The 26503-nt window shown below is 38.3% G+C and overlaps 4 protein-coding genes across 9 annotated transcripts; all 4 read right to left on the bottom strand.

Annotated features, from left to right (window-relative positions):
• Positions 1-567: 567 nt before the first annotated feature.
• On the bottom strand, positions 568-3417 carry LOC136675943 (uncharacterized). 2 transcript variants are annotated; one of them, XM_066652764.1, is made up of 4 exons: positions 3376-3417; positions 2245-2986; positions 1762-1931; positions 568-1259 (listed from the first exon to the last, which is right to left on the bottom strand). In XM_066652764.1, the coding sequence occupies exons 2-4, from the start codon at positions 2953-2955 to the stop codon at positions 1217-1219; spliced, it is 924 nt and encodes a 307-aa protein (XP_066508861.1). In that variant the 5' UTR covers positions 2956-2986; positions 3376-3417; the 3' UTR covers positions 568-1216. The 2 variants fall into 2 exon arrangements, with proteins under 2 accessions (XP_066508861.1, XP_066508862.1); XM_066652765.1 differs by lacking the exon at positions 3376-3417 and adding an exon at positions 3139-3327.
• A 2489-nt stretch (positions 3418-5906) lies between these two features.
• On the bottom strand, positions 5907-10115 carry LOC136675904 (uncharacterized). 2 transcript variants are annotated; one of them, XM_066652708.1, is made up of 4 exons: positions 9854-10025; positions 8926-9700; positions 8435-8604; positions 5907-7685 (listed from the first exon to the last, which is right to left on the bottom strand). In XM_066652708.1, the coding sequence occupies exons 2-4, from the start codon at positions 9667-9669 to the stop codon at positions 6800-6802; spliced, it is 1800 nt and encodes a 599-aa protein (XP_066508805.1). In that variant the 5' UTR covers positions 9670-9700; positions 9854-10025; the 3' UTR covers positions 5907-6799. The 2 variants fall into 2 exon arrangements, with proteins under 2 accessions (XP_066508805.1, XP_066508804.1); XM_066652707.1 differs by lacking the exon at positions 9854-10025 and adding an exon at positions 10091-10115 and having other exon boundaries at positions 5908-7685.
• A 2767-nt stretch (positions 10116-12882) lies between these two features.
• Positions 12883-16889, bottom strand: LOC136675929 (uncharacterized). 2 transcript variants are annotated; one of them, XM_066652744.1, is made up of 4 exons: positions 16808-16889; positions 15678-16419; positions 15180-15349; positions 12883-14432 (listed from the first exon to the last, which is right to left on the bottom strand). In XM_066652744.1, exons 2-4 carry the CDS (start codon positions 16386-16388, stop codon positions 13544-13546), a joined length of 1770 nt encoding a protein of 589 aa, XP_066508841.1. In that variant the 5' UTR covers positions 16389-16419; positions 16808-16889; the 3' UTR covers positions 12883-13543. The 2 variants fall into 2 exon arrangements, with proteins under 2 accessions (XP_066508841.1, XP_066508842.1); XM_066652745.1 differs by lacking the exon at positions 16808-16889 and adding an exon at positions 16572-16686.
• A 3120-nt stretch (positions 16890-20009) lies between these two features.
• LOC136675969 (uncharacterized) lies at positions 20010-25766 on the bottom strand. Of its 3 annotated transcripts, XM_066652798.1 has the most exons (5): positions 25655-25766; positions 24330-24402; positions 22409-23150; positions 22038-22207; positions 20010-21291 (listed from the first exon to the last, which is right to left on the bottom strand). In XM_066652798.1, the coding sequence occupies exons 3-5, from the start codon at positions 23117-23119 to the stop codon at positions 20406-20408; spliced, it is 1767 nt and encodes a 588-aa protein (XP_066508895.1). In that variant the 5' UTR covers positions 23120-23150; positions 24330-24402; positions 25655-25766; the 3' UTR covers positions 20010-20405. The 3 variants fall into 3 exon arrangements, with proteins under 3 accessions (XP_066508895.1, XP_066508894.1, XP_066508896.1); XM_066652797.1 differs by lacking the exons at positions 24330-24402; positions 25655-25766 and adding an exon at positions 23514-23533; XM_066652799.1 differs by lacking the exons at positions 24330-24402; positions 25655-25766 and adding an exon at positions 23303-23411.
• Positions 25767-26503: the final 737 nt, after the last annotated feature.

Here is a 26503-nt window from a genome sequence, read left to right as displayed (position 1 = left end):
TGACACTCGTAAAAAATGTCACACAATAGTGTGGAGATTATTGTTTAAAGCGTTTTACAGACAATGTTAAAATATGCAAACAAAATTCTAAGAATTAAAATAAGTGTATGTGTTGTGAATACAACATAAAAAAATCAATAAAATATATTTTTTAAAATTATATAATATCCTTAAAATAATTATATAATTAACATATGTTTGACTACAGCTCTTTGAAACTGAGACTTATTTTCATGGTCATCTCCATGGTTTTCACTGACATCACTGACAAACCAAAAACACTTAAATGATCAAGACCAATTCTATAGATATGTGCTTTTACAGTATCACTTTTATACATGTTTATTAAAGTGAAAAAGGTAGCTTTCTTTAATCCTTTCTCTTGTATAGAGTAGTGGCAGAGAAATGCACTCATTGTACTTTGTTGTTGTGATTTGGCTCTGTACCTTTTCTGTATTGTTACTTTCAGGTACCAACACAGGTTTTCTTCTCTGAATGTCCTGATAGAAAGATTGAGTGGCTTTGAGTGTCACCAATGAGTGAATCTCACACCAGGTTTTAGTTCCTTCAACAGCTTTAATCATCAGTGAGAAGTAAATGCACTTTACACAAACAACACAATACACTACATGGTTTTGATGATTTGTTTCAACATACTGAATAAATTCTATTTTACAAAAATATGCCATGTTCATTTGCCTTTAATACTTTTTTCTCTCCACATGAATACATTATAAAAGCATACATTTCTTGGCCATGTATTTTTTTTTTAACTAGCTATGTTCTACGTACAACATGCAGTCTTGTCCAAAGGGCAACAATTGTTTGCTTTCTGTCCTGTTTTCTCCACGCGAAATCGTCTTTCTTCAAGTCTGATGCTTCCTTCAGCAATACCACATGCAGCCACTGCATCAATTGATCAGTTCCATGGAGAGTAGAGGAGGGTATCAATGATGGAAGGTGTGGGCACAAGGGCAGCTGCTGGCATGAACATTTCATTAATTGAACCATGAGCCACAAACACAATGTGCAAATGCCTGCATCGTCGCCTCCGTTTCCTCAAGATATTCAAACAAATAATCACTAAAAAAATCGAAAAAGATTACAAGTCTCCTCCAGCCAGGAAATGACGCTTTGGTTGTAGCATGTTGCAGCGATGTAATTCAACACTTTCTCTCCAATCTCATCCATAGCACAGGAGTATCCACCCAGCTTTTTAATAAAGCACCTTCAGTTCTGACAGTTTTTTTAAGATCTCCCTGTAAAAAATAGACATTAAACTGTGAAATCTGCTTACACATGTAAGGCTATTTAAGGCTATTTTACACACATTATGTAAAGGTATTGAATGAAGCTCTAGAAATGAGTTGCACTGTTCCACAGCCTAATGCTGCAACTGCTACTGGGTGTGGTGACCTTGGATTTGTATGTGGCATCTGGTTAATGTTCTCTAAAGTGACTGCAAACTGCATGTTCACAGTACACATTAATTTATTTTTTAATGTATACAAATATTTACAAAAATTGTGAAGTTATTGATACGATGGTGACGCAAAATCAAATTTATTCCACATTTTATAATAATTTAGGATTTTTTTAATAAGCACAAGCAATAAAAAAATGTAAAAATATACTGCAAATGGCATCTTCAGGTGAAATTATGTTAAACCTAGACAATATATATCTAATAATTACACAAACTAGATTTATTTTAGAGATAAACTCACTATAATATAAATTTATCAAAGCAAATGACTGTACCGCTGTGCATCCAGGTTTTCCTTCAGAGTTTCTGCATGTTCCTTCATTTTTCTGGCTGAATCTCGCAGGAATTTACTGGCCTCTGTTTTGTGAACGTCACGTGCCAAATCTTTTATGTTTTGAATGTAGTCGTACAGGGACAGGCCCAGGCCTAAAGAACAACCAGCGACCTGAGGAGAGAGAAAGTTTTTAAAAAGGGCAATCAACAAGATTTCATTAATGGCTTTAAGTTGTAAACAAAGGTACAGAGAAATGGTTTGAGCGTGAAGAATAATAACTGTAGTTTTTTCATATAAAGCAGCAAATATTTAACAAGAGCAGGGATTTAAATTACAAATAAATGTGTGTAGTATTGTATTTGAGGTAGCTTTGAGAGACATTGCATTACTGTTTACTTCAGTTAGATTGAATTTGAAGAAGTGACATGGAATTTTTAAGTTAACAATAACAATGTTCCAATATTAATGTTTTAAAATTTCATACCCGAGCTGTTTGTTTAATGGTGGCTTTCATGCTGAAGAACCCAAGGTGCTTGACCGCTTCTTTGGATGACACACTTGTGCTTGCATTCAAGGCATAAAAGGAAAATGCTAGTAACCCATTCCGAACAAAAGCGCCTGTGCCAATGGAAGGTCCTCTTCCACCGAATGCTGCCTGATGAAAATTTGTGGTCGTGGAGAAGCTCCTGAGAAGGTCCACAGGCACATTCAGCTTATGCCTACGGGCCAGTGCTACCATAATATGAGTGTTGACCTCAGACTCCTCATCAGACTCATCATCAGACGAGTCTGTGAAGGAATGAGCCCCCTGTCTGCTTCCACCACACTTTTCCTTCAGTGCTTTCAGCTTCATTTGGATATCCCCTTCAATCTCCTCGACTTTTTTAATAACATCTTTTGCTTCTTTCATAGTCTTTATGGACAGGCCAGACTCTGTCACCTTGGAAGCCAAAGTCACAACTGCACCTGCTCCGGCTGCAACTAGAGGAACAGCCAGACCTGCTGTTAAAACTGAGGCACCTAATGCTGCACCAAAGCCGACCACAGCTGTGGCATTTCCGATACTCTGAGCTACGGTACTTTTGAATCGACGACTCTCCAGCTCTTCTGCTAAAGCCAAGAGCTTCTCTGAACACCGTTCCTGCTTCTCTAGCCACAAGTAGAGCAGTTCACACAACCGGTCTGCTTCCTCCATTGAGAAAAATTAAAGGCCAGTAGGAAAGACTCTGAAAGGAGACAAAATGTACAGCAAGTCATTATCTTTGTAATTTTTCTATAATAATTTTTCAGATGTAGTCAAGAAGGACCCAGGTTTGATAAAATCATCCAACAAACAGATTTAGAGAAAGAAGCCCTTCATAAAAACTCCCATTAGTACTTTGTTGAATTAAAACTGAAGAGATCATCAGGGAGCAAGGGTGCCATCCTACAGAGGACATGAGCAAATATGAAGACTTAGAAATGCATAGCTATTTTTATGTAGCATAGCTTTACTTCCTACTAAATACATCTTAAAAACAAAACAACGGCCAAAAGACACAAGCCAAAGCAGAGAGGTTGATAAAGGAAATGAGACAGATCAACCAGAACCAAAGTATCAGGAACAACACCATACCAACACTAAGGACGACCACGACCAACAAACATTGGAGAAAAAAATGACGGGATTATAATCCATTAGCTGAATGAGAAACACCTGGAGCAGTCACATTAGGGGCGTGGCTACCTGGGGCTGACCGAGGCACATGGACAATGGAGAATGAAAATTTAAAGCATGTGGGAGACAGGAACAGAAAACACACACGAAAAGGGAAAAACAATACAAAACACCCAGTGGAGGCTGGGAAAAAAAGGGTAGCACAGAGTGTAATTTATAAAATACATTGAGAATATGGAGTTCCCTTTTCTTTTACATTGTTACTGGGCAGTGTTTTTATTGGCCAATTGAAAACAGTTGCTGAGAGAAAATATGCATATAGTGACAAATTTAGCCAACTGGCATCCTAGAATCTGACACATCAGGGGCACTTCATTTGTCTCTTACCCCAAGCAGAATCAGACAGTCGTGGAGAGAGAACACCTTGGAGATCACTCAGGGCACAGGAGTCCATAATGATATTAATTATTAGTAACAATTATTGCTATCTGACTTTCTTTTACCTATCCTTGTTTTTCTGGTAAAATCCTTGTACACTAAACATGTGACATTTTTGAGATACTGATACAGCATGTTTTTGCAGATTTTTTATTGATTGGCAGAAAGGGTGAGGATACAACCAACAAAAAATAAACAAAACAAAATAAAACACCATTAACGCAAAATCAGCCCCTAACAATTAAATGTTAACCACTACAAATATTATATAGACCACCTAGCCACACATTAGCAGCTATCAAGCACCACCCTAACAAAAATGAATAACCACATAGCAACACTTGGCAACCATCTTTAAAACTATGACAACCACTTAGCAACAATCTAACACCATACTGGATCCAGTCAAACTTAGTTGCTTTTAGTTTGTATATGTTCCTTATTTAGTTAACGACTCATTCACTCAGGGGTAAAGGTCATTTCAACCTGACCTTTGGGAGTGTAGTTTTTTTATGTAGCGCCCCCCTTAACTCCAGGTTATTCTATATGAGTTAGGAGAGTTCGTGCACTATTACTTTTTTATTTAATGAGCTGTTAGTCAATGCTTATATAATACAAGATTAAATATTACGACCTGTTAATACAGTGAACCCCATGTGTAAAACACTGTCAGTTATAATCCTCCTTAAAGTGACTAGGAGATAACATTTAACACTTCAAATAGGTGACTATATGATAGATATAACAGATTGAAGGACTCTGCGAGCCCCCGCCTATCCCAGCCGAGCCTCCCCCGCTGTTTGATGCAGAAATGTACGCGCTGTTGCTCGGCTGGCTGTTCCCCAGAGGCCCCGGAGTGGAGAACTAAAAACACGGCGCCCGGCCTCTGTTCTCTCCCGCGGCCATCTTACAGCTCTCCGAAGCGAAGTGCTGCGGAAAACAAACCGCACACAGCAGCAGCATCCTGCCAGCGGGGGCAGGTTTAACCCGCTCTCGGACCCGGGACGGGTTATTATTAACTTACTAACAGACTATTTATTCATACATACATACATAATGTTTATTATTATTATTATTATTAAGAGAAGCAGCGGAACATCCCTCTTTTTCGTTTTGTTTTATCGTTCATTCTGACAAGGGCACGACCTCAGAGACTGTCTCGACCCTCTCACTCTTTCTTTACTAATAGCAAGGCTAATGTCCCATTTTAGTTTTTGTTTGAATGTTTTACAGTTAACTGTTGAATGGTCAGTAAACGTAGGCGTTAGAATCAGAACTTGACGTCACTCCCCAATCCACAGTGGGATTCAAGTTTGTAAACCCTTATTGTTTTTATATTTCTGCACAAATATGACGTAATCATCACCAGGTTTTAGCTCATAAGAAGGTGAAATTAGAGTCACGGTCGATTAATGACAGACCCCAAGAGGGCATTTATCACTATCACGTGACACTCGTTAAAAATGGCACACAATAGTGTGGAGATTATTTTGTTTAAAACGTTTTACAGACAATGTTAAAATATGCAAACAAAATTCTAAGAATTAAAATAAGTGTATGTCTTGTGAATACAACATAAAAAATCAAGTATATTATATTTTAAAAATTATATAATATCCTAAAAATATATAATATATAATTAACATATGTTTGACTACAGCTCTTTGAAACTGAGACTTATTTTCATGGTCATCTCCATGGTTTTCACTGACATCACTGACAAACCAAAAACACTTAAATGATCAAGACCAATTCTATAGATATGTGCTTTTACAGTATCACTGTTATACATGTTTATTAAAGAGTGCATTTCTCTGCCACTACTCTATACAAGAGAAAGGATATAAAAGGATTAAAGAAAGCTTGCTTTTTCACTCATTGTACTTTGTTGTTGTGATTTGGCTCTGTACTTTTTCTGTATTGTTACGTTCAGGTACCAACACAGGTTTTCTTCTCTGAATGTCCTGATAGAAAGATTGAGTGGCTTTGAGTGTCACCAATGAGTGAATCTCACACCAGGTTTTAGTTCCTTCAACAGCTTTAATCATCAGTGAGAAGTAAATGTACTTTACACAAACAACACAATACACTACATGGTTTTGATGATTTGTTTCAACATACTGAATAAATTCTATTTTACAAAAATATGCCATATTAATTTGCCTTTAATACTTTTTTCTCTCCACATGAATACATTACAAAACCATACATTTCTTGGCCATGTATTTTTTTAACTAGCTATGTTCTACGTACAACATGCAGTCTTGTGTTTTAATGCTAGTGATATTGTGATTAGCCCTTTCACTCTTTATAGCAACAAATATTTCATTCTATTGATCATAAAACTCCAGACAAATTTCTACCCTTAAACATGTAACAAGTAAATTTACAACTGTTTTGAAAGGGAGCCCATTACATGATTAAATAATTTTAATAGAAACTGATTAAAGTGCAACAAAAAAAACTCGAATTGAATCAACGTTATAGTTTAGTACTAAAAATACACAATTTTCATAAACTCCCTAAAGATATCTGTTAGCCCATGAAAATGTGAGTTACATTCAAATTAAGAAAGCAGAGATGTTTAACATAAACATATTAAGCTGGAAATTGAAATGTAAAACCATGGCTACAATTATAACTCCAAACACCACATTCATAGCTCAACTAATGGGACATAGGGACAAGGCCCCAAAACGAGTAACTATTCCACTGCAATAGCCACTCCACGAAGTGTAACAAAGCAGCTTTACAATGACATAGACCTCAAGAAATTCAGTTTGTGAACACACGTGTACTATGTCAGTTGGGCAATGAAGCAGATTGTGGTAAAGTAAGCAGCTAGTGAAACATATACAATGTAATTTTTCATTTACATTTGTAATTTTATTTGTTCCATGTCAATCATTCAACACTTCTCAGAGAATCACATCTCAGCAGTTTCTCAGTGACGCCTGTTACAGATGTCAAACATTGATTTCATCGCTTCGAGCAGAAACTGATCCATTTCCATTGCATTCATATCTACAGTCATGTAGGTCTCGTCATCAGTGTAGGAATACTGTCTCTCCCATTCTTCAGGCTTTGCAGCGCTCCCAGCTCGCCCCAAACAAGCCGCCAGATGCACAGTGGCTTGTACTCCTGTAATCATGAGGAGGAATGACGTCGTGAAAACAAGAACAAAGAAAGGGATGCTTAGACCTTCACTTGGCATAATGTATGGGACGATGATGCGGTCTTCCCTGTACAGATTCCCTCCAAGCTGCACAAACGTCTTCCATGCATTATCATCATCTGGGTGCATAGAATTAAGCATAATTACTGGGATGTTATATCTGGATTTACGCATTGCATTCCAGTTCGAAGGGTAACGATTGTTGGCATCCCCTCCGTCCAGCATGCAAAATCGTCTTTGTTGAAGTCTGATGCTTCCTTCAGCAATACCACATGCAGCCACTGCATTAATTAAGCAGTTCCATGGAGAGTAGAGGAGGGTATCAATGATGGAAGGTGTGGGCACAAGGGCAGCTGCTGGCATGAAATTTTCTGTAATTGAACCATGAGCCACAAACACAATGTGCAAACGCCTGCGTCGGTGCCTCTTTGTTTCCTCTTCAAGATATTCAAGCAAATGATCCCTAACAAATCGAAGATGATTCAGCAACTGAACCTGATGATCAGTCTCCTCCAGCCAGGAAATGACGCTTTGGTTGTAGCATGTTGCAGCGATGTAATTCAACACTTTCTCTCCAATCTCATCCATAGCACAGGAGTATCCACCCAGCTTTTTAATAAGCACCTTCAGTTCTGACAGTTTTTTGATGATCTCCCTGTAAAAATAGACATTAAACTGTGAAATCTGCTTACACATGTAAGGCTGCATTAAAAAGTAGATACATGGGCAGTGTGTCATTGTGACAAGTCATGGTTCTCAAAGCCAATGCCATGAGAAGTAATATCTTGCTGCAGACACTAAACCAAACCAGTGAGTGGAAGTGAAATGGCTTGCAACATTCATTAGAGGAGAAGTGACGTTAGATATAAATACTACTATATTACTCAATAAAACGTGCCTCAATGGAGAACTGCAGCCTAAATTTATTTATATTATACTATGTTCAATTATTTTACACACATTATGTAAAGGTATTGAATGAAGCTCTAGAAATGAGTTGCACTGTTCCACAGCCTAATGCTGCAACTGCTACCACTACAGCTTTGGGTGTGGTGACCTTGGGCTTGTATGTGGCATCTGGTTAATTTTCTCTAAAGAAGAAACTGCAAACTGCATGTTCACAGCACACATTAATTTATTTTTTAATGTATACAAATATTTACAAAAATTGTGAAGTTATTGATACGATGGTGACGCAAAATCAAATTTATTCCACATTTTATAATAATTTAGGATTTTTTTAATAAGCACAAGCAATAAAAAAAATGTAAAAATATACTGCAAATGGCATCTTCAGGTGAAATTATGTTAAATCTAGACAATTTATATCTAATAATTACACGAACTAGATTTATTTTAAAGAAACTCACTATAATATAAATTTATCAAAGCAAATGACTGTACCGCTGTGCATCCAGGTTTTCCTTCAGGGTTTCTGCATGTTCCTTCATTTTTCTGGCTGGATCTCGTAGGAATTTACTGGCCTCTGTTTTGTGAACGTCATTTGCCAAATCTTTTATGTTTTGAATGTAGTCGTACAGGGACAGGCCCAGGCCTAAAGAACAACCAGCGACCTGAGGAGAGAGAAAGTTTTTAAAAAGGGCAATCAACAAGATTTCATTAATGGTGTTAAGTTGTAAACAAAGGTACAGAGAAATTGTTTGTTTCTGAGCGTGAAGAATAATGACTGTAGTGTTTTCATATAAAGCAGCAAATATTTAACAAGAGCAGGGATTTAAATTACAAATAAATGTATGTAGTATTGTATTTGAGGTAGCTTTGAGAGACATTGCATTACTGTTTACTTCAGTTAGATTGAATTTGAAGAAATGACATGGAATTTTGAAGTTAACAATATCACAATGTTCCAATATTAATGTTTTAAAATTTCATACCCGAGCTGTTTGTTTAATGGCGGCTTTCATGCTGAAGAACCCAAGGTGCTTGACCGCTTCTTTGGACGACACACTTGTGCTTGCATTCAAGACACAAAAGGAAAATGCTAGTAACCCATTCCGAACAAAAGTGCCTGTGCCAATGGAAGGTCCTCTTCTACTGAATGCTGCCCGATGAAAATTTGTGGCCGTGGAGAAGCTCCTGAGAAGGTCCACAGGCACATTCAGCTTATGCCTACGGGCCAGTGCTACCATAATTTGAGTGCTGAACTCAGACTCATCATCAGACTCATCATCAGACTCATCATCAGACTCATCATCAGACTCATCAGACCAGTCTGTGGAGGAATGAGCCCCCTGTCTGCTTCCACCACACTTTTCCTTCAGTGCTTTCAGCTTCGTTTGGATATCCCCTTCAATATCCTTGACTTTTTTAAAAACATCTTTTGCTTCACTCATAGTCTTTATGGACAGGCCAGACTCTGTCAACTTGGAAGCCAAAGTCACAACTGCACCTGCTCCGGCTGCAACTAGAGGAGAAGCCACGCCTACTGTTAAAACTGAGGCACCTAATGCTGCACCGAAGCCAACCACCGCTGTGGCATTTCCAATAGTCTGAGCTATGGTACTTTTGAATCGAAGACTCTCCAGCTCTTCTGCTAAAGCCAAGAGCTTCTCTGAACATCGTTCCTGCTTCTCTAGCCACAAGTAGAGCAGTTCACACAACCGGTCTGCTTCCTCCATTGAGAAAAATTAAAGGCCAGTAGGAAAGACTCTGAAAGGAGACAAAATGTACAGCAAATCATTATCTTTGTAATTTTTCTATAATAATTTTTCAGATGTAGTCAAAAAAGGACCCAGGTTTGATAAAATCATCCAACAAACAGATTTAGAGAAAGACCCCCTTCATAAAAACTCCCATTAGTACTTTGTTGAATTAAAACTGAAGAGATCATCAGGGAGCAAGGGTGCCATCCTACAGAGGACATGAGCAAATATGAAGACTTAGAAATGCATAGCTATTTTTATGCAGCATAGATTTACTTCCTACTAAATACATCTTAAAAACAAAACAACAGCCAAAAGACACAAGCCAAAGCAGAGAGGTTGATAAAGGAAATGAGACAGATCAACCAGAACCAAAGTATCAGGAACAACACCATACCAACACTAAGGACGACTATGACCAACAAACATTGGAGAAAAAAATGACGGGATTATAATCCATTAGCTGAATGAGAAACACCTGGAGCAGTCACATTAGGGGCGTGGCTACCTGGGGCTGACCGAGGCACATGGACAATGGAGAATGAAAATTTAAAGCATGTGGGAGACAGGAACAGAAAAACACAGAAAACACACACGAAAAGGGAAAAACAATACAAAACACCCAGTGGAGGCTGGGAAATAAAGGGCGCTACAGAAACGTTTTACAAATGTAAAATATAGTTTAATTTATAAGATACATTGAGAATATGGAGTTCCCTTTTCTTTAACATTGTTACTGGGCAGTGTTTTTATTGGCCAATCAAAAACAGTTGCTGAGAGAAAACATGCACATAGTGACAAATTTAGCCAACTGGCATCCTAGAATCTGACACATCAGGGGCACTTCATTTGTTTCTTACCCCAAGCAGAATCCGTCAGTCGTGGAGAGAGGACACATTGGAGATCACTCAGGGCACAGGATCCCAGCAGCCTCTGGATATTTTCACCTGCTGCCACAGCAGAGGACCATGGCAAAAACAAACCGGACAGGAACTCAAGAAACAGGGAGGGTATGCAAACCATGGCATGCAGAGCAACGTGCAACACTAAGGTCATTTGTTACATAATGATATCAATTATTAGTAACAATTATTGCTATCTGACTTTTACTTTTCCTTGTCTTTCTGGTAAAATCCAGAACATTTTTGAGATACTGATACAGCATGTTTTTGCAGATTTTTTATTGATTGGCAGAAAGGGGTGAGGATACAACCAAATTAATAATAATACAAAATAAATAAATAAATAAATAAACAAAATAAAACACCATTAACGCAAAATCAGCCTCTTACAATTCTAAATTAACCACTTATCAATATTCCATAGCAGTGACTCTCTGAAATACCATATAAACAACAGAAACAATTAAATGTTAACCACTATAAATACTATATAGACCACCTAGCCACACATTAGCAGCTATCAAGCACCACCCTAACAAAAATGAATAACCACATAGCAACACTTAGCAACCATCTTTGAAACTATGACAACCACTTAGCAACAATCTAACACCATACTGGCTCCAGTCAAACGAATTCCCATGCACTAGACTTTTAGTTTGTATATGTTCCTTATTTAGTTAACGACTCATTCACTCAGGGGTAAAGGTCATTTCAACCTGACCTTTGGGAGTGTAGTTTTTTTATGTAGCGCCCCCCTTAACTCCAGGTTATTCTATATGAGTTAGGAGAGTTCGTGCACTATTACTTTTTTATTTAATGAGCTGTTAGTCAATGCTTATATAATACAAGATTAAATATTACGACCTGTTAATACAGTGAACCCCATGTGTAAAACACTGTCAGTTATAATCCTCCTTAAAGTGACTAGGAGATAACATTTAACACTTCAAATAGGTGACTATATGATAGATATAACAGATTGAAGGACTCTGCGAGCCCCCGCCTATCCCAGCCGAGCCTCCCCCGCTGTTTGATGCAGAAATGTACGCGCTGTTGCTCGGCTGGCTGTTCCCCAGAGGCCCCGGAGTGGAGAACTACAAACACGGCGCCCGGCCTCTGTTCTCTCCCGCGGCCATCTTACAGCTCTCCGAGGCGAAGTGCTGCGGAAAACAAACCGCACACAGCAGCAGCATCCTGCCAGCGGGGGCAGGTTTAACCCGCTCTCGGACCCGGGACGGGTTATTATTAACTTACTAACAGACTATTTATTCATACATACATACATAATGTTTATTATTATTATTATTATTAAGAGAAGCAGCGGAATATCCCTCTTTTTCGTTTTGTTTTATCGTTCATTCTGACAAGTGCACGACCTCAGAGACTGTCTCGACCCTCTCACTCTTTCTTTACTAATAGCAAGGCTAATGTCCCATTTTAGTTTTTGTTTGAATGTTTTACAGTTAACTGTTGAATGGTCAGTAAACGTAGGCGTTAGAATCAGAACTTGACGTCACTCCCCAATCCACAGTGGGATTCAAGTTTGTAAACCCTTATTGTTTTTATATTTCTGCACAAATATGACGTAATCATCACCAGGTTTTAGCTCATAAGAAGGTGAAATTAGAGTCACGGTCGATTAATGACAGACCCCAAGAGGGCATTTATCACTATCACGTGACACTCGTTAAAAATGTCACACAATAGTGTGGAGATAATTTTGTTTAAAACGTTTTACAGACAATGTTAAAACATGCAAACAAAATTCTAAGAATTAAAATAAGTGTATGTCTTGTGAATACAACATAATAAAATCAAGTATATTATATTTTAAAAATTATATAATATCCTTAAAATATATAATACATAATTAACATATGTTTGACTACAGCTCTTTGAAACTGAGACTTATTTTCATGGTAATCTCCATGGTTTTCACTGACATCACTGACAAACCAAAAACACTTAAATGATCAAGACCAATTCTATAGATGTGTGCTTTTACAGTATCACTTTTATACATGTTTATTAAAGTGAAAAAGCAAGCTTTCTTTAATCCTTTCTCTTGTATAGAGTAGTGGCAGAGAAATGCACTCATTGTACTTTGTTGTTGTGATTTGGCTCTATACTTTTTCTGTATTGTTACTTTCAGGTACCAACACAGGTTTTCTTCTCTGAATGTCCTGATAGAAAGATTGAGTGGCTTTGAGTGTCACCAATGAGTGAATCGCACACCAGATTTTAGTTCCTTCAACAGCTTTAATCATCAGTGAGAAGTAAATGCACTTTACACAAACAACACAATACACTACATGGTTTTGATGATTTGTTTCAACATACTGAATAAATTCTATTTTACAAAAATATGCCATGTTCATTTGCCTTTAATACTTTTATCTCTCCACATGAATACATTATAAAACCATACATTTCTTGGCCATGTATTTTTTTAACTAGCTATGTTCTACGTACAACATGCAGTCTTGTGTTTTAATGCTAGTGATATTGTGATTAGCCCTTTCACTGTTTATAGCAACAAATTTCATTCTATTGATCACAGAACTCCAGACAAATTTCTACCCTTAAACATGTAACAAGTAAATTTACAACTGTTTTGAAAGGGAGCCCATTAAATAATCAATCAGTTTATATTAAAATTATTTATAGTGCAAAAAAAAAAAAAAAAAAACTCAAATTGAATCAGTGGTGTAGTTTAGTACTAAAAATATACAATTTTCATAAATTCACTAAAGATATGTTAGCCCATGAAAATGTGAGTTACATTCAAATTAAGAAAGCAGTTGTCAATTGAGCAATGAAGCAGATTGTGGTAAAGTAAGCAGCTAGAAGTGCATATACAATGTCATTTTTTATTTTACATTTGTAATTTTATTTGTTCCATGTCAATCATTCAACACTTCAGAGAATCACATCTCAGCAGTTTCTCAGTGACCCCTGTTACAGATGTCAAACATTGATTTCATCGCTTCGAGCAGAAACTGATCCATTTTCTTTGCATTCCTATCTAGAGTCATGTAGGTCTCGTCATCAGTGTAGGAATACTGTTTCGCCCATTCTTTAGGCTTTGGAGTGCTCCCAGCTCGATCTAAACTAGCCACCAGATGCACAGTGGCTTTTACTCCTGTAATCATGAGGAGGAACGACGTCGCGAAAACAAGAACAAAGAAAGGGATGCCTGGACCTTCACTTGGCATAATGTATGGGACGATGATGCGGTCTTCCCTGTACAGATTCCCTCCAAGCTCCACAAACTTCTTCCATGCATTATCATCATCTGGGTGCATAGAATGAAGCATAATTACTGGGATGTTATATATGGATTCACGCATTGAATTCCAGTCCGAAGGTATATTTTTGTTGGCTTTCTGTCCTGTTTCCTCCATAAGAAATAGTCTTTCTTCAAGTTTGATGCTTCCTTCAGCAATACCACATGCAGCCACTGCATTAATTAAGCAGTTCCATGGAGAGTAGAGGAGGGTATCAATGATGGAAGGTGTGGGCACAAGGGCAGCTGCTGGCATGAAACTTTCTGTAATTGTACCATGAGCCACAAACACAATGTGCAAATGCCTACGTCGTTGCCTCTTTGTTTCCTCTTCAAGATATTCAAGCAAATGATCCCTAACAAATCGAAGATGATTCAGCAACTGAACCTGATGATCAGTCTCCTCCAGCCAGGAAATGACGCTTTGGTTGTAGCATGTTGCAGCGATGTAATTCAACACTTTCTCTCCAATCTCATCCATAGCACAGGAGTATCCACCCAGCTTTTTAATAAGCACCTTCAGTTCTGACAGTTTTTTGATGATCTCCCTGTAAAAATAGACATTAAACTGTGAAATCTGCTTACACATGTAAGGCTGCATTAAAAAGTAGATACATGGGCAGTGTGTCATTGTGACAAGTCATGGTTCTCAAAGCCAATGCCATGAGAAGTAACATCTTGCTGCAGACACTAAACCAAACCAGTGAGTGGAAGTGAAATGGCTTGCAACATTCATTAGAAGAGAAGTGACGTTAGATATAAATACTACTATATTACTCAATAAAACGTGCCTCAGTGGAGAACTGCAGCCTAAATTTATTTATATTATACTATGTTCAATTATTTTACACACATTATGTAAAGGTATTGAATGAAGCTCTAGAAATGAGTTGCACTGTTCCACAGCCTAATGCTGCAACTGCTACCACTACAGCTTTGGGTGTGGTGACCTTGGGCTTGTATGTGGCGTCTGGTTAATGTTCTCTAAAGTGACTGCAAACTGCATGTTCACAGCACACATTAATTTATTTTTTAATGTATACAAATATTTACAAAAATTGTGAAGTTATTGATACGATGGTGACGCAAAATCAAATTTATTCCACATTTTATAATAATTTAGGATTTTTTTAATAAGCACAAGCAATAAAAAAATGTAAAAATATACTGCAAATGGCATCTTCAGGTGAAATTATGTTAAACCTAGACAATTTATATCTAATAATTACACAAACTAGATTTATTTTAAAGATAAACTCACTATAATATAAATTTATCAAAGCAAATGACTGTACCGCTGTGCATCCAGGTTTTCCTTCAGGGTTTCTGCATGTTCCTTCATTTTTCTGGCTGAATCTCGCAGGGATTTACTGGCCTCTGTTTTGTGATCGTCACGTGCCAAATCTTTTATGTTTTGAATGTAGTCGTACAGGGACAGGCCCAGGCCTAAAGAACAACCAGCGACCTGAGGAGAGAGAGTTTTTAAAAAGGGCAATCAACAAAATTTCATTAATGGCTTTAAGTTGTAAACAAAGGTACAGAGAAATTGTTTGTTTCTGAACTTGAAGAATAATGACTGTATACTGCAGCAAATATTTAACAAGAGCAGGGATTTAAATTACAAATAAATGTGTGTAGTATTGTATTTGAGGTAGCTTTGAGAGACATTGCATTACTGTTTACTTCAGTTAGATTGAATTTGCAGAAATGACATGGAATTTGAATACCACAATGTACCAAAAATTAGTGTTTTGAAACGGATTTGAAATTAAATCTATGAGACAATTTCATACCCGAGCTGTTTGTTTAATGGTGGCTTTCATGCTGAAGAACCCAAGGTGCTTGACCGCTTCTTTGGATGACACACTTATGCTTGCATTCAAGGCAAAAAAGGAAAATGCTAGTAACCCATTCCGAACAAAAGTGCCTGTGCCAATGGAAGGTCCTCTTCCACTGAATGCTGCCCGATGAAAATTTGTGGCCGTGGAGAAGCTCCTGAGAAGGTCCACAGGCACATTCAGCTTATGCCTACGGGCCAGTGCTACCAGAATTTGAGTGTTGACCTCAGACTCCTCATCAGACTCATCATCAGATGAGTCTGTGGAGGAATGAGCCCCCTGTCTGCTTCCACCACACTTTTCCTTCAGTGCTTTCAGCTTAATTTGGATATCCCCTTCAATCTCCTCGACCTTTTTAATAACATCTTTTGCTTCTCTCATAGTCTTCATGGACAGGCCAGACTCTGTCAACTTGGAGGCCAAAGTCACAACTGCGCCAGCTCCGGCTGCAACTAGAGGAGCAGCCAGGCCTGCTGTTAAAACTGTGGCAGCTATTGCTGCACTAAAGCCGACCACAGCTGTGGCATTTCCGATAGTCTGAGCTACGGTACTTTTGAATCGACGACTCTCCAGGTCTTCTGCTAAAGCCAAGAGCTTCTCTGAACATCGTTCCTGCTTCTCTAGCCACAAGTAGAGCAGTTCACACAACCGGTCTGCTTCCTCCATTGAGAAAAATTAAAGGCCAGTAGGAAAGACTCTGAAAGGAGACAAAATGTACAGCAAGTCATTATCTTTGTAATTTTTCTATAATAATTTTTCAGATGTAGTCAAAAAGGACCCAGGTTTGATAAAATCATCCAACAAACAGATTTAGAGAAAGAAGCCCTTCATAAAAACTCCCATTAGTACTTTGTTGAATTAAAACTGAAGAGATCATCAGGGAGCAAGGGTGCCATCCTACAGAGGGCATGAGCAAATATGAAGACTTAGAAATGCATAGCTATCTTTTATGTAGCATAGTTATTCCCTACTAAATACATCTTAAAAACGAAACAACAGCCAAAAGACACAAGCCGAAGCAGAGAGGCTGATAAAGGAAATGAGACAGATCAACCAGAACCAAAGTATCAGGAACAACACCATACCAACACTCAGGACGACCACGACCAACAAACATTGGAGGAAAAAAATGACGGGATTATAATCCATTAGCTGAATGAGAAACACCTGGAGCAGTCACATTAGGGGCGTGGCTACCTGGGGCCAACCACAGAAAACACAGAGAAAACACAAATGAAAAGGGAAAAACAATACAAAACACCCAGTGGAGGCTGGGAAATAAAGGGCGCTACAGAGACGTTTTACAAATGTAAAATATAGTTTAATTTATAAGATACATTGAGAATATGGAGTTCCCTTTTCTTTTACATTGTTACTGGGCAGTGTTTTTATTGGCCAATCGAAAACAGTTGCTGAGAGAAAACATGCATCCTAGAATCTGACACATCAGGGGCACTTCATTTGTCTCTTACCCCAAGCAGAATCCGTCAGTCGTGGAGAGAGGACACATTGGAGATCACTCAGGGCACAGGATCCCAGCAGCCTCTGGATATTTTCACCTGCTACCACAGCAGAGGACCATGGCAGAAACAAACCGGACAGGAAATCAAGAAACAGGGAGGGTATGCAAACCATGGCATGCAGAGCAACGTGCAACACTAAGGTTATTTGTTACATAATGATATCAATTATTAGTAACAATTATTACTATCTGACCTTTCCTTTTCCTTGTTTTTTTGGTAAAATCATTGTACTCTCAACCTGTGACACTCTAAAGATACTGATACAGCATGTTTTTGCAGATTTTTTATTGATTGGCAGAAAGGGGTGAGGATACAACCAAATTAATAATAATACAAAATAAATAAATAAATAAACAAAATAAAACACCATTAACACAAAATCAGCCTCTTACAATTCTAAATTAACCACTTATCAATATTCCATAGCAGTGACTCTCTGAAATACCATATAAACCACAGAAACAATTAAATGTTAACCACTATAAATACTATATAGACCACCTAGCCACACATTAGCAGCTATCAAGCACCACCCTAACAAAAATGAATAACCTCATAGCAACACTTAGCAACCATCTTTGAAACTATGACAACCACTTAGCAACAATCTAACACCATACTGGCTCCAGTCAAACGAATTCCCATGCACTAGGCTTTTAGTTTGTATATGTTCCTTATTTAGTTAACGACTCATTCACTCAGGGGTAAAGGTCATTTCAACCTGACCTTTGGGAGTGTAGTTTTTTTATGTAGCGCCCCCCTTAACTCCAGGTTATTCTATATGAGTTAGGAGAGTTCGTGCATTATTACTTTTTTATTTAATGAGCCGTTAGTCAATGCTTATATAATACAAGATTCAATATTACGACCTGTTAATACAGTGAACCCCATGTGTAAAACACTGTCAGTTATAATCCTCCTTAAAGTGACTAGGACATAACATTTAACACTTCAAATAGGTGACTATATGATAGATATAACAAAATGAAGGACACTGCGAGCCCCCGCCTATCCCAGCCGAGCCTCCCCCGCTATTTGATGCAGAAATGTACGCGCTGTTGCTCGGCTGGCTGTTCCCCAGAGGCCCCGGAGTGGAGAACTACAAACACGGCGCCCGGCCTCTGTTCTCTCCCGCGGCCATCTTACAGCTCTCCGAGGCGAAGTGCTGCGGAAAACAAACCGCACACAGCAGCAGCATCCTGCCAGCGGGGGCAGGTTTAACCCGCTCTCGGACCCGGGACGGGATATAATTAACTTACTAACAGACTATTTATTCATACATACATACATAATGTTTATTATTATTATTATTATTAAGAGAAGCAGCGGAACATCCCTCTTTTTCGTTTTGTTTTATCGTTCATTCTGACAAGGGCACGACCTCAGAGACTGTCTCGACCCTCTCACTCTTTCTTTACTAATAGCAAGGCTAATGTCCCATTTTAGTTTTTGTTTGAATGTTTTACAGTTAACTGTTGAATGGTCAGTAAACGTAGGCGTTAGAATCAGAACTTGACGTCACTCCCCAATCCACAGTGGGATTCAAGTTTGTAAACCCTTATTGTTTTTATATTTCTGCACAAATATGACGTAATCATCACCAGGTTTTAGCTCATAAGAAGGTGAAATTAGAGTCACGGTCGATTAATGACAGACCCCAAGAGGGCATTTATCACTATCACGTGACACTCGTTAAAAATGTCACACAATAGTGTGGAGATAATTGTTTAAAGCGTTTTACACAATGTTAAAATATGCAAACAAAATTCTAAGAATTAAAATAAGTGTATGTGTTGTGAATACAACATAAAAAATTAAGTATATTATATAATATCCTTAAAATATATAATTAACATATGTTTAACTACAGCTCTTTGCAGCTGAGACTTATTTTCATGGTCATCTCCATGGTTTTCACTGACAAACCAAAAACACTTAAATGATCAAGACCAATTCTATAGATGTGTGCTTTTACAGTATCACTTTTATACATGTTTATTAAAGTGAAAAAGGTAGCTTTCTTTAATCAATTCTCTTGTATAGAGTAGTGGCAGAGAAATGCACTCATTGTACTTTGTTGTTGTGATTTGGCTCTGTACATTTTCTGTATTGTTACTTTCAGGTACCAACACAGGTTTTCTTCTCTGAATGTCCTGATAGAAAGATTGAGTGGCTTTGAGTGTCACCAGTGAATCTCACACAGATTTTAGTTCCTTCAATAGCTTTAATCATCAGTGAGAAGTAAATGCACTTTACACAAACAACACACTACATGGTTTTGATGATTTGTTTCAACATACTGAATAAATTCTATTTTACAAAAATATGCCATATTAATTTGCCTTTAATGCTTTTTTCTCTCCACATGAATACATTACAAAAGCATACATTTCTTGGCCATGTATTTTTTTAACTAGCTATGTTCTACGTACAACAGGCAGTCTTGTGTTTTAATGCTAGTGATATTGTGATTAGCCCTTTCACTCTTTATAGCAACAAATATTTCATTCTATTGATCACAGAACTCCAGACAAATTTCTACCCTTAAACATGTAACACGTAAATTTACAACTGTTTTGAAAGGGAGCCCATTAAATAATCAATCAGTTTATATTAAAATTATTTATAGTGCAAAAAAAAAAAAAAAAACGCAAATTGAATCAATGTTATAGTTTAGTACTAAAAATATACATTTTCATATATAAATATATTTATATATATATATAAATTTTCATAAACTCCCTAAAGATATTTGTTAGCCCATGCAAATGTGAGTTACATTCAAATTAAGAAAGCAGAGATGTTTAACATAACCATATTAAGCTGGAAATTGAAGTGTAAAACCATGGCTACAATTATAACTCCAAACACCACATTCATAGCTCAACTAATGGGCTATGACCAAACCAAAACGAATAACTATCCCACTGCAATAGCCACTCCACGAAGTGTAACAAAGCAGCTTTACAATGACATAGACCTTAAGAAATTCAGTTTGTGAACACACGTGTACTATGTCAGTTGGGCAATGAAGCAGATTGTGGTAAAGTAAGCAGCTAGTAGAGCAAATAAAATGAAAAATTACATTGTACATTAGTAATTTTATTCGTTCCATGTCAATCATTCAACACTTCTCAGAGAATCACATCTCAGCAGTTTCTCAGTGACGCCTGTTACAGATGTCAAACATTGATTTCATCGCTTCGAGCAGAAACTGATCCATTTCCATTGCATTCATATCTAGAGTCATGTAAGTGTTGTCATAAGTGTAGGCATACTGTCTCTCCCATTCTTCAGGCTTTGGACTGCTCCCAGCTCGATCTAAACAAGCCGCCAGATGCACAGTGGCTTTTACTCCTGTAATCATGAGGAGGAACGACGTCGCGAAAACAAGAACAAAGAAAGGGATGCTTGGACCTTTAATTGGCATAATGTATGGGACGATGATGCGGTCTTCCCTGTACAGATTCCCTCCAAGCTGCACAAACGTCTTCCATGCATTATCATCATCTGGGTGCATAGAATGAAGCATAATTACTGGGATGTTATATCTGGATTTACGCATTGCATTCCAGTTCGAAGGGTAACGATTGTTGGCTTCCCCTCCGTCCAGCATGCAAAATCGTCTTTGTTGAAGTCTGATGCTTCCTTCAGCAATACCACATGCAGCCACTGCATTAATTAAGCAGTTCCATGGAGAGTAGAGGAGGGTATCAATGATGGAAGGTGTGGGCACAAGGGCAGCTGCTGGCATGAACATTTCATTAATTGAACCATGAGCCACAAACACAATGTGCAAATGCCTGCGTTGTCGCCTCTTTGTTTCCTTTTCAAGATATTCAAGCAAATGATCTCTAACAAATCGAAGAAGATTCAGCAACTGAACCCGATTACAAGTCTCCTCCAGCCAGGAAATGACGCTTGGGTCGTAGCATGTTGCAGCGATGTAATTCAACACTTTCTCTCCAATCTCATCCATAGCACAGGAGTATCCACCCAGCTTTTTAATAAGCACCTTCAGTTCTGACAGTTTTTTGATGATCTCCCTGTAAAAATAGACATTAAACTGTGAAATCTGCTTACACATGTAAGGCTACATTAAAAAGTAGATACATGGGCAGTGTGTCATTGTGACAAGTCATGGTTCTCAAAGCCAATGCCATGAGAAGTAACATCTTGCTGCAGACACTAAACCAAACCAGTGAGTGGAAGTGAAATGGCTTGCAACATTCATTAGAAGAGAAGTGATGTTAGATATAAATACTACTATATTACTCAATAAAACGTGCCTCAATGGAGAACTGCAGCCTAAATCTATTTATATTATACTATGTTCAATTATTTTACACACATTATGTAAAGGTATTGAATGAAGCTCTAGAAATGAGTTGCACTGTTCCACAGCCTAATGCTGCAACTGCTACCACTACAGCTTTGGGTGTGGTGACCTTGGATTTGTATGTGGCATCTGGTTAATGTTCTCTAAAGTGACTGCAAGCTGCATGTTCACAGTACACATTAATTTGTTTTTTTTAAGTATACAAATATTTACAAAAATTGTGAAGTTATTGATAGGATGGTGATGCAAAATCTACAGTTTATTCCACATTTTATAATAATTATAATAATAAGCACAAGCAATAAAAAAAAGTAAAAATATACTGCAAATAATGCCATTTTTAGGTGAAATGATATTAAACCTAGACAATTTATATCTAATAATTACACAAACTAGATTTATTTTAAAGATAAACTCGCTATAATATAAATTTATCAAAGCAAATGACTGTACCGCTGTGCATCCAGGTTTTCCTTCAGAGTTTCTGCATGTTCCTTCATTTTTCTGGCTGCATCTCGCAGGGATTTACTGGCCTCTGTTTTGTGATCGTCACGTGCCAAATCTTTTATGTTTTGAATGTAGTCGTACAGGGACAGGCCCAGGCCTAAAGAACAACCAGCGACCTGAGGAGAGAGAAAGTTTTTAAAAAGGGCAATCAACAAGATTTCATTAATGGTTTTAAGTTGTAAACAAAGGTACAGAGAAATTGTTTGTTTCTGAGAGTGAAGAATAATGACTGTAGACTGTAATCTGAATACCACAATGTTCCAAAAATTAGTGTTTTGAAATGGATTTGAAATTAAATCTATGAGACAATTTCATACCCGAGCTGTTTGTTTAATGACGGCTTTCATGCTGAAGAACCCAAGGTGCTTGACCGCTTCTTTGGATGACACACTTATGCTTGCATTCAAGGCAAAAAAGGAAAATGCTAGTAACCCATTCTGAACAAAAGTGCCTGTGCCAACGGAAGATCCTCTTCCACCGAATGCTGCCCGATGAAAATTTGTGGCCGTGAAGAAGCTCCTGAGAAGGTCCACAGGCACATTCAGCTCATGCCTACGGGCCAGTGCTACCATAATTTGAGTGTTGACCTCAGACTCCTCATCAGACTCATCATCAGATGAGTCTGTGGAGGAATGAGCCCCCTGTCTGCTTCCACCACACTTTTCCTTCAGTGCTTTCAGCTTCATTTGGATATCCCCTTCAATCTCCTCGACCTTTTTAATAATATCTTCTGCTTCTCCCATAGTCTTCATGGACAGGCCAGACTCTGTCAACTTGGAGGCCAAAGTCACAACTGTGCCTGCTCCGGCTGCAACTAGAGGAGCAGCCAGACCTGCTGTTAAAACTGTGGCAGCTATTGCTGCACTAAAGCCGACCACAGCTGTGGCATTTCCGATAGTCTGAGCTACGGTACTTTTGAATCGAAGACTCTCCAGCTCTTCTGCTAAAGCCAAGAGCTTCTCTGAACATTGTTCCTGCTTCTCTAGCCACAAGTAGAGCAGTTCACACAACCGGTCTGCTTCCTCCATTGAGAAAAATTAAAGGCCAGTAGGAAAGACTCTGAAAGGAGACAAAATGTACAGCAAATCATTATCTTTGTAATTTTTCTATAATAATTTTTCAGATGTAGTCAAGAAGGACCCAGGTTTGATAAAATCATCCAACAAACAGATTTAGAGAAAGAAGCCCTTCATAAAAACTCCCATCAGTACTTTGTTGAATTAAAACTGAAGAGATCATCAGGGAGCAAGGGTGCCATCCTACAGAGGGCATGAGCAAATATGAAGACTTAGAAATGCATAGCTATTTTTATGCAGCATAGCTTTACTTCCTACTAAATACATCTTAAAAACAAAACAAGGTGGTTGATAAAGGAAATGAGACAGATCAACCAGAACCAAAGTATCAAGAACAACACCATACCAACACTAAGGACGACTATGACCAACAAACATTGGTGAAAAAAATGACGGGATTATAATCCATTAGCTGAATGAGAAACACCTGGAGCAGTCACATTAGGGCCGTGGCTACCTGGGGTAACCGAGGCACATGGACAATGGAGAATGAAAATTTAAAGCATGTGGGAGCATGTCTTCACAAGGCAAGACACACACATACACACACACTTATGCACACTTTTGAGTCGCCAATCCACCTACCAACGTGTGTTTTTGGACTGTGGGAGGAAACCGGAGCACCCGGAAGAAACCCACACGGACACTGAGAGAACACACCACACTCCTCACAGACAGTCACCCGGAGGAAACCCACGCGGACACAGGGAGAACACACCACACTCCTCACAGGCTTTCACCCCAAGGAAACCCACGCGGATATGAGAGAACACACCACACTCCTCGCAGACAGTCACCCAGAGGAAACCCACGTGGACACAGGGAGAACACTCCTCACAGACAGTCACCCGGAGGAAACCCACGCAGACACAGGGAGAACACACCAACTCCTCACAGAGAAAACACACATGAAAAGGGGAAAAACAATGAAAAACACCCAGTGGAGGCTGGGAAATAAAGGGCGCTACAGAGCTGTTTTACAAATGTAAAATATAGTTTAATTTATAAAATACATTGAGAATATGGAGTTCCCTTTTCTTTTACATTGTTTATATTGGCCAATCGAAAACTGTTGCTCAGAGAAAATATGCACATAGTGACAAATTTAGCCAACTGGCATCCTAGAATCTGACACATCAGGGGCACTTCATTTGTCTCTTACCCCAAGCAGAATAAGTCAGTCGTGGAGTGAGGACACCTTGGAGATCACTCAGGGCACAGGATTCCAGCAGCCTCTAGATATTTTCACCAGCCGCCAGAGCAGAGAACCAGGGCAGAAACAAAAGCAGACAGGAAATCAGGACAGAAGGGGGAGGGAGGGGATACATACCATGGCAAGCAGAGCAATGGGCAACACTAAGGTTATTTGTTACATAACAGTATCAATTATTAGTTATTATTGTTATCTGACTTGCTTCTACTTTTCCTTTTTTTTCTGGTAAAATCCTTGTACACTAAACCTGTGACACTCTTGGGATACTGATACAGCATGTTTTTGCAGATTTTTTATTGATTGGCAGAAAGGGGTGAAGATACAACCAAATTAATAATAATATAAAAATAAAACACCATTAATGCTAGGGTGACCAGACGTCAACTTTTACCCAGAAATGTCCTCTTTTTTATACTTAAAAAAAAGCCCGGGCGGAATTTAACAAACGTCCGGGATTTTGTTTTTCTAGAGCTTACATAGAACTTCGAGAAGTTTCGTTCACAAACTAGTCCCGCCCTCCCCTACTCCGTATTGGTCGACAACTCTCTGTAAACATTTAATTGGTCAGTCTGCACGTCAGTAGTCCCCCCCCCCCCTTCACCATCTCAGATTTGGTCACCCTAATTAAGGCAAAATCAGCCTCTTACAATTCTAAATTAACCACTTATCAATATTCCATAGCAGTGACTCTCTGAAATACCATATAAACCACAGAAACAATTAAATGTCATCCACTATAAATACTATATAGACCACCTAGCCACACATTAGCAACTATCAAGCACCACCCTAACAAAAATGAATAACCACATAGCAACACTTGGCAACCATCTTTAAAACTATGACAACCACTTAGCAACAATCTAACACCATACTGGATCCAGTCAAACTTAGTTGCTTTTACTTTGTATATGTTCCTTATTTAGTTAACGACTCATTCACTCAGGGGTAAAGGTCATTTCAACCTGACCTTTGGGAGTGTAGTTTTTTAATTTTTTTTTATCTAACCATAAAAGAAAGCACATAGGATTCGTTACATTGAATTGCCTCTACTAAAACCGCTAATACAGACTCCAGCACACTTTCTGTTATAAAACAAACATTGTAAGAGCCAATCTCAATATATTATAGCAGTACATATTTATTTACAGTTTAATAAGTTTAATAAGTGGTAGCACTAATAAATATAACATAGCATTGAATTCAATGTATTAAAACAAGAAACAGATCATTTTAATAGTAAAAAGGCAGAATCGGTTTCAAGAGCTACTCACGGTCGTCTCTGTAACACGGAAAACAAAGTCACAGGAGGGGGCTGGGGGTTATATTCATGGAACAGGTTTCAATTTCACTTTCGCTTTAACTTTTCCAGCTGGTGGTCAACTCAAAAGTGTCTCACTGCTGGAAGAGATAAAACGGGATTTCATCTGATAGGACCCGCCCACACGTGTCCAGATATTTTTATTCTTTTATCAAATAAGGCCTGTTTGTGCAACTGAGGGCCACGAGAGAGAGGGAAACAGAAAGAAAATAATGATTGTGAAGTTTTTAAAGTGGGTTTGCCTTCTAGTGTCGACGTGAATATTTTCTAAATTAAACAGATCTAGTGTAAACGAATAAAAGGTCATACACAGGTCACAGTTGTATATTTTGGTTCCGGTGATTCAATGTCCAGCTGTGTTTTATGAGGCCAGTTGCTGCCCCCTGCTGGACAACATACACATTGCAACGCTCACTGCAAACCCTGCAACCGTGTGTGAAAGAATGAAGGTGAGGGGCCTCTCTCTCTCACTCACACACACACACACACACACACACTTCACATTGAAGAGGGGACTTTTTTTATTGATTAAAAAATTTAAAAAATTGTATATATTTAAAAAATATAGGTGTGTGTGTACATCTTGTTTTTACATACTCTGTCCACTGTACACTCAAAGGAGCACTTTGTAATTCTACAGTTACAGACTGTAGTCATCCGTTGCTCTGTATACTTTGTTTGCTCCCTATCTCTCTTTTCTTCAGTGGACAGGACCACCACAGAGTAGGTGTGTTCTCAGTCCATCAGTGACACGGAGGGTTTTTAAATCTTAGTACCTAGGTTTTTTTCTCCTGGGCTCCCC

The sequence above is a fragment of the Hoplias malabaricus genome, chromosome X1, assembly GCF_029633855.1.
Source record: "Hoplias malabaricus isolate fHopMal1 chromosome X1, fHopMal1.hap1, whole genome shotgun sequence".
Classification (NCBI taxonomy): domain Eukaryota; kingdom Metazoa; phylum Chordata; class Actinopteri; order Characiformes; family Erythrinidae; genus Hoplias; species Hoplias malabaricus.
This window is presented reverse-complemented; position numbering and strand designations above follow the sequence as displayed.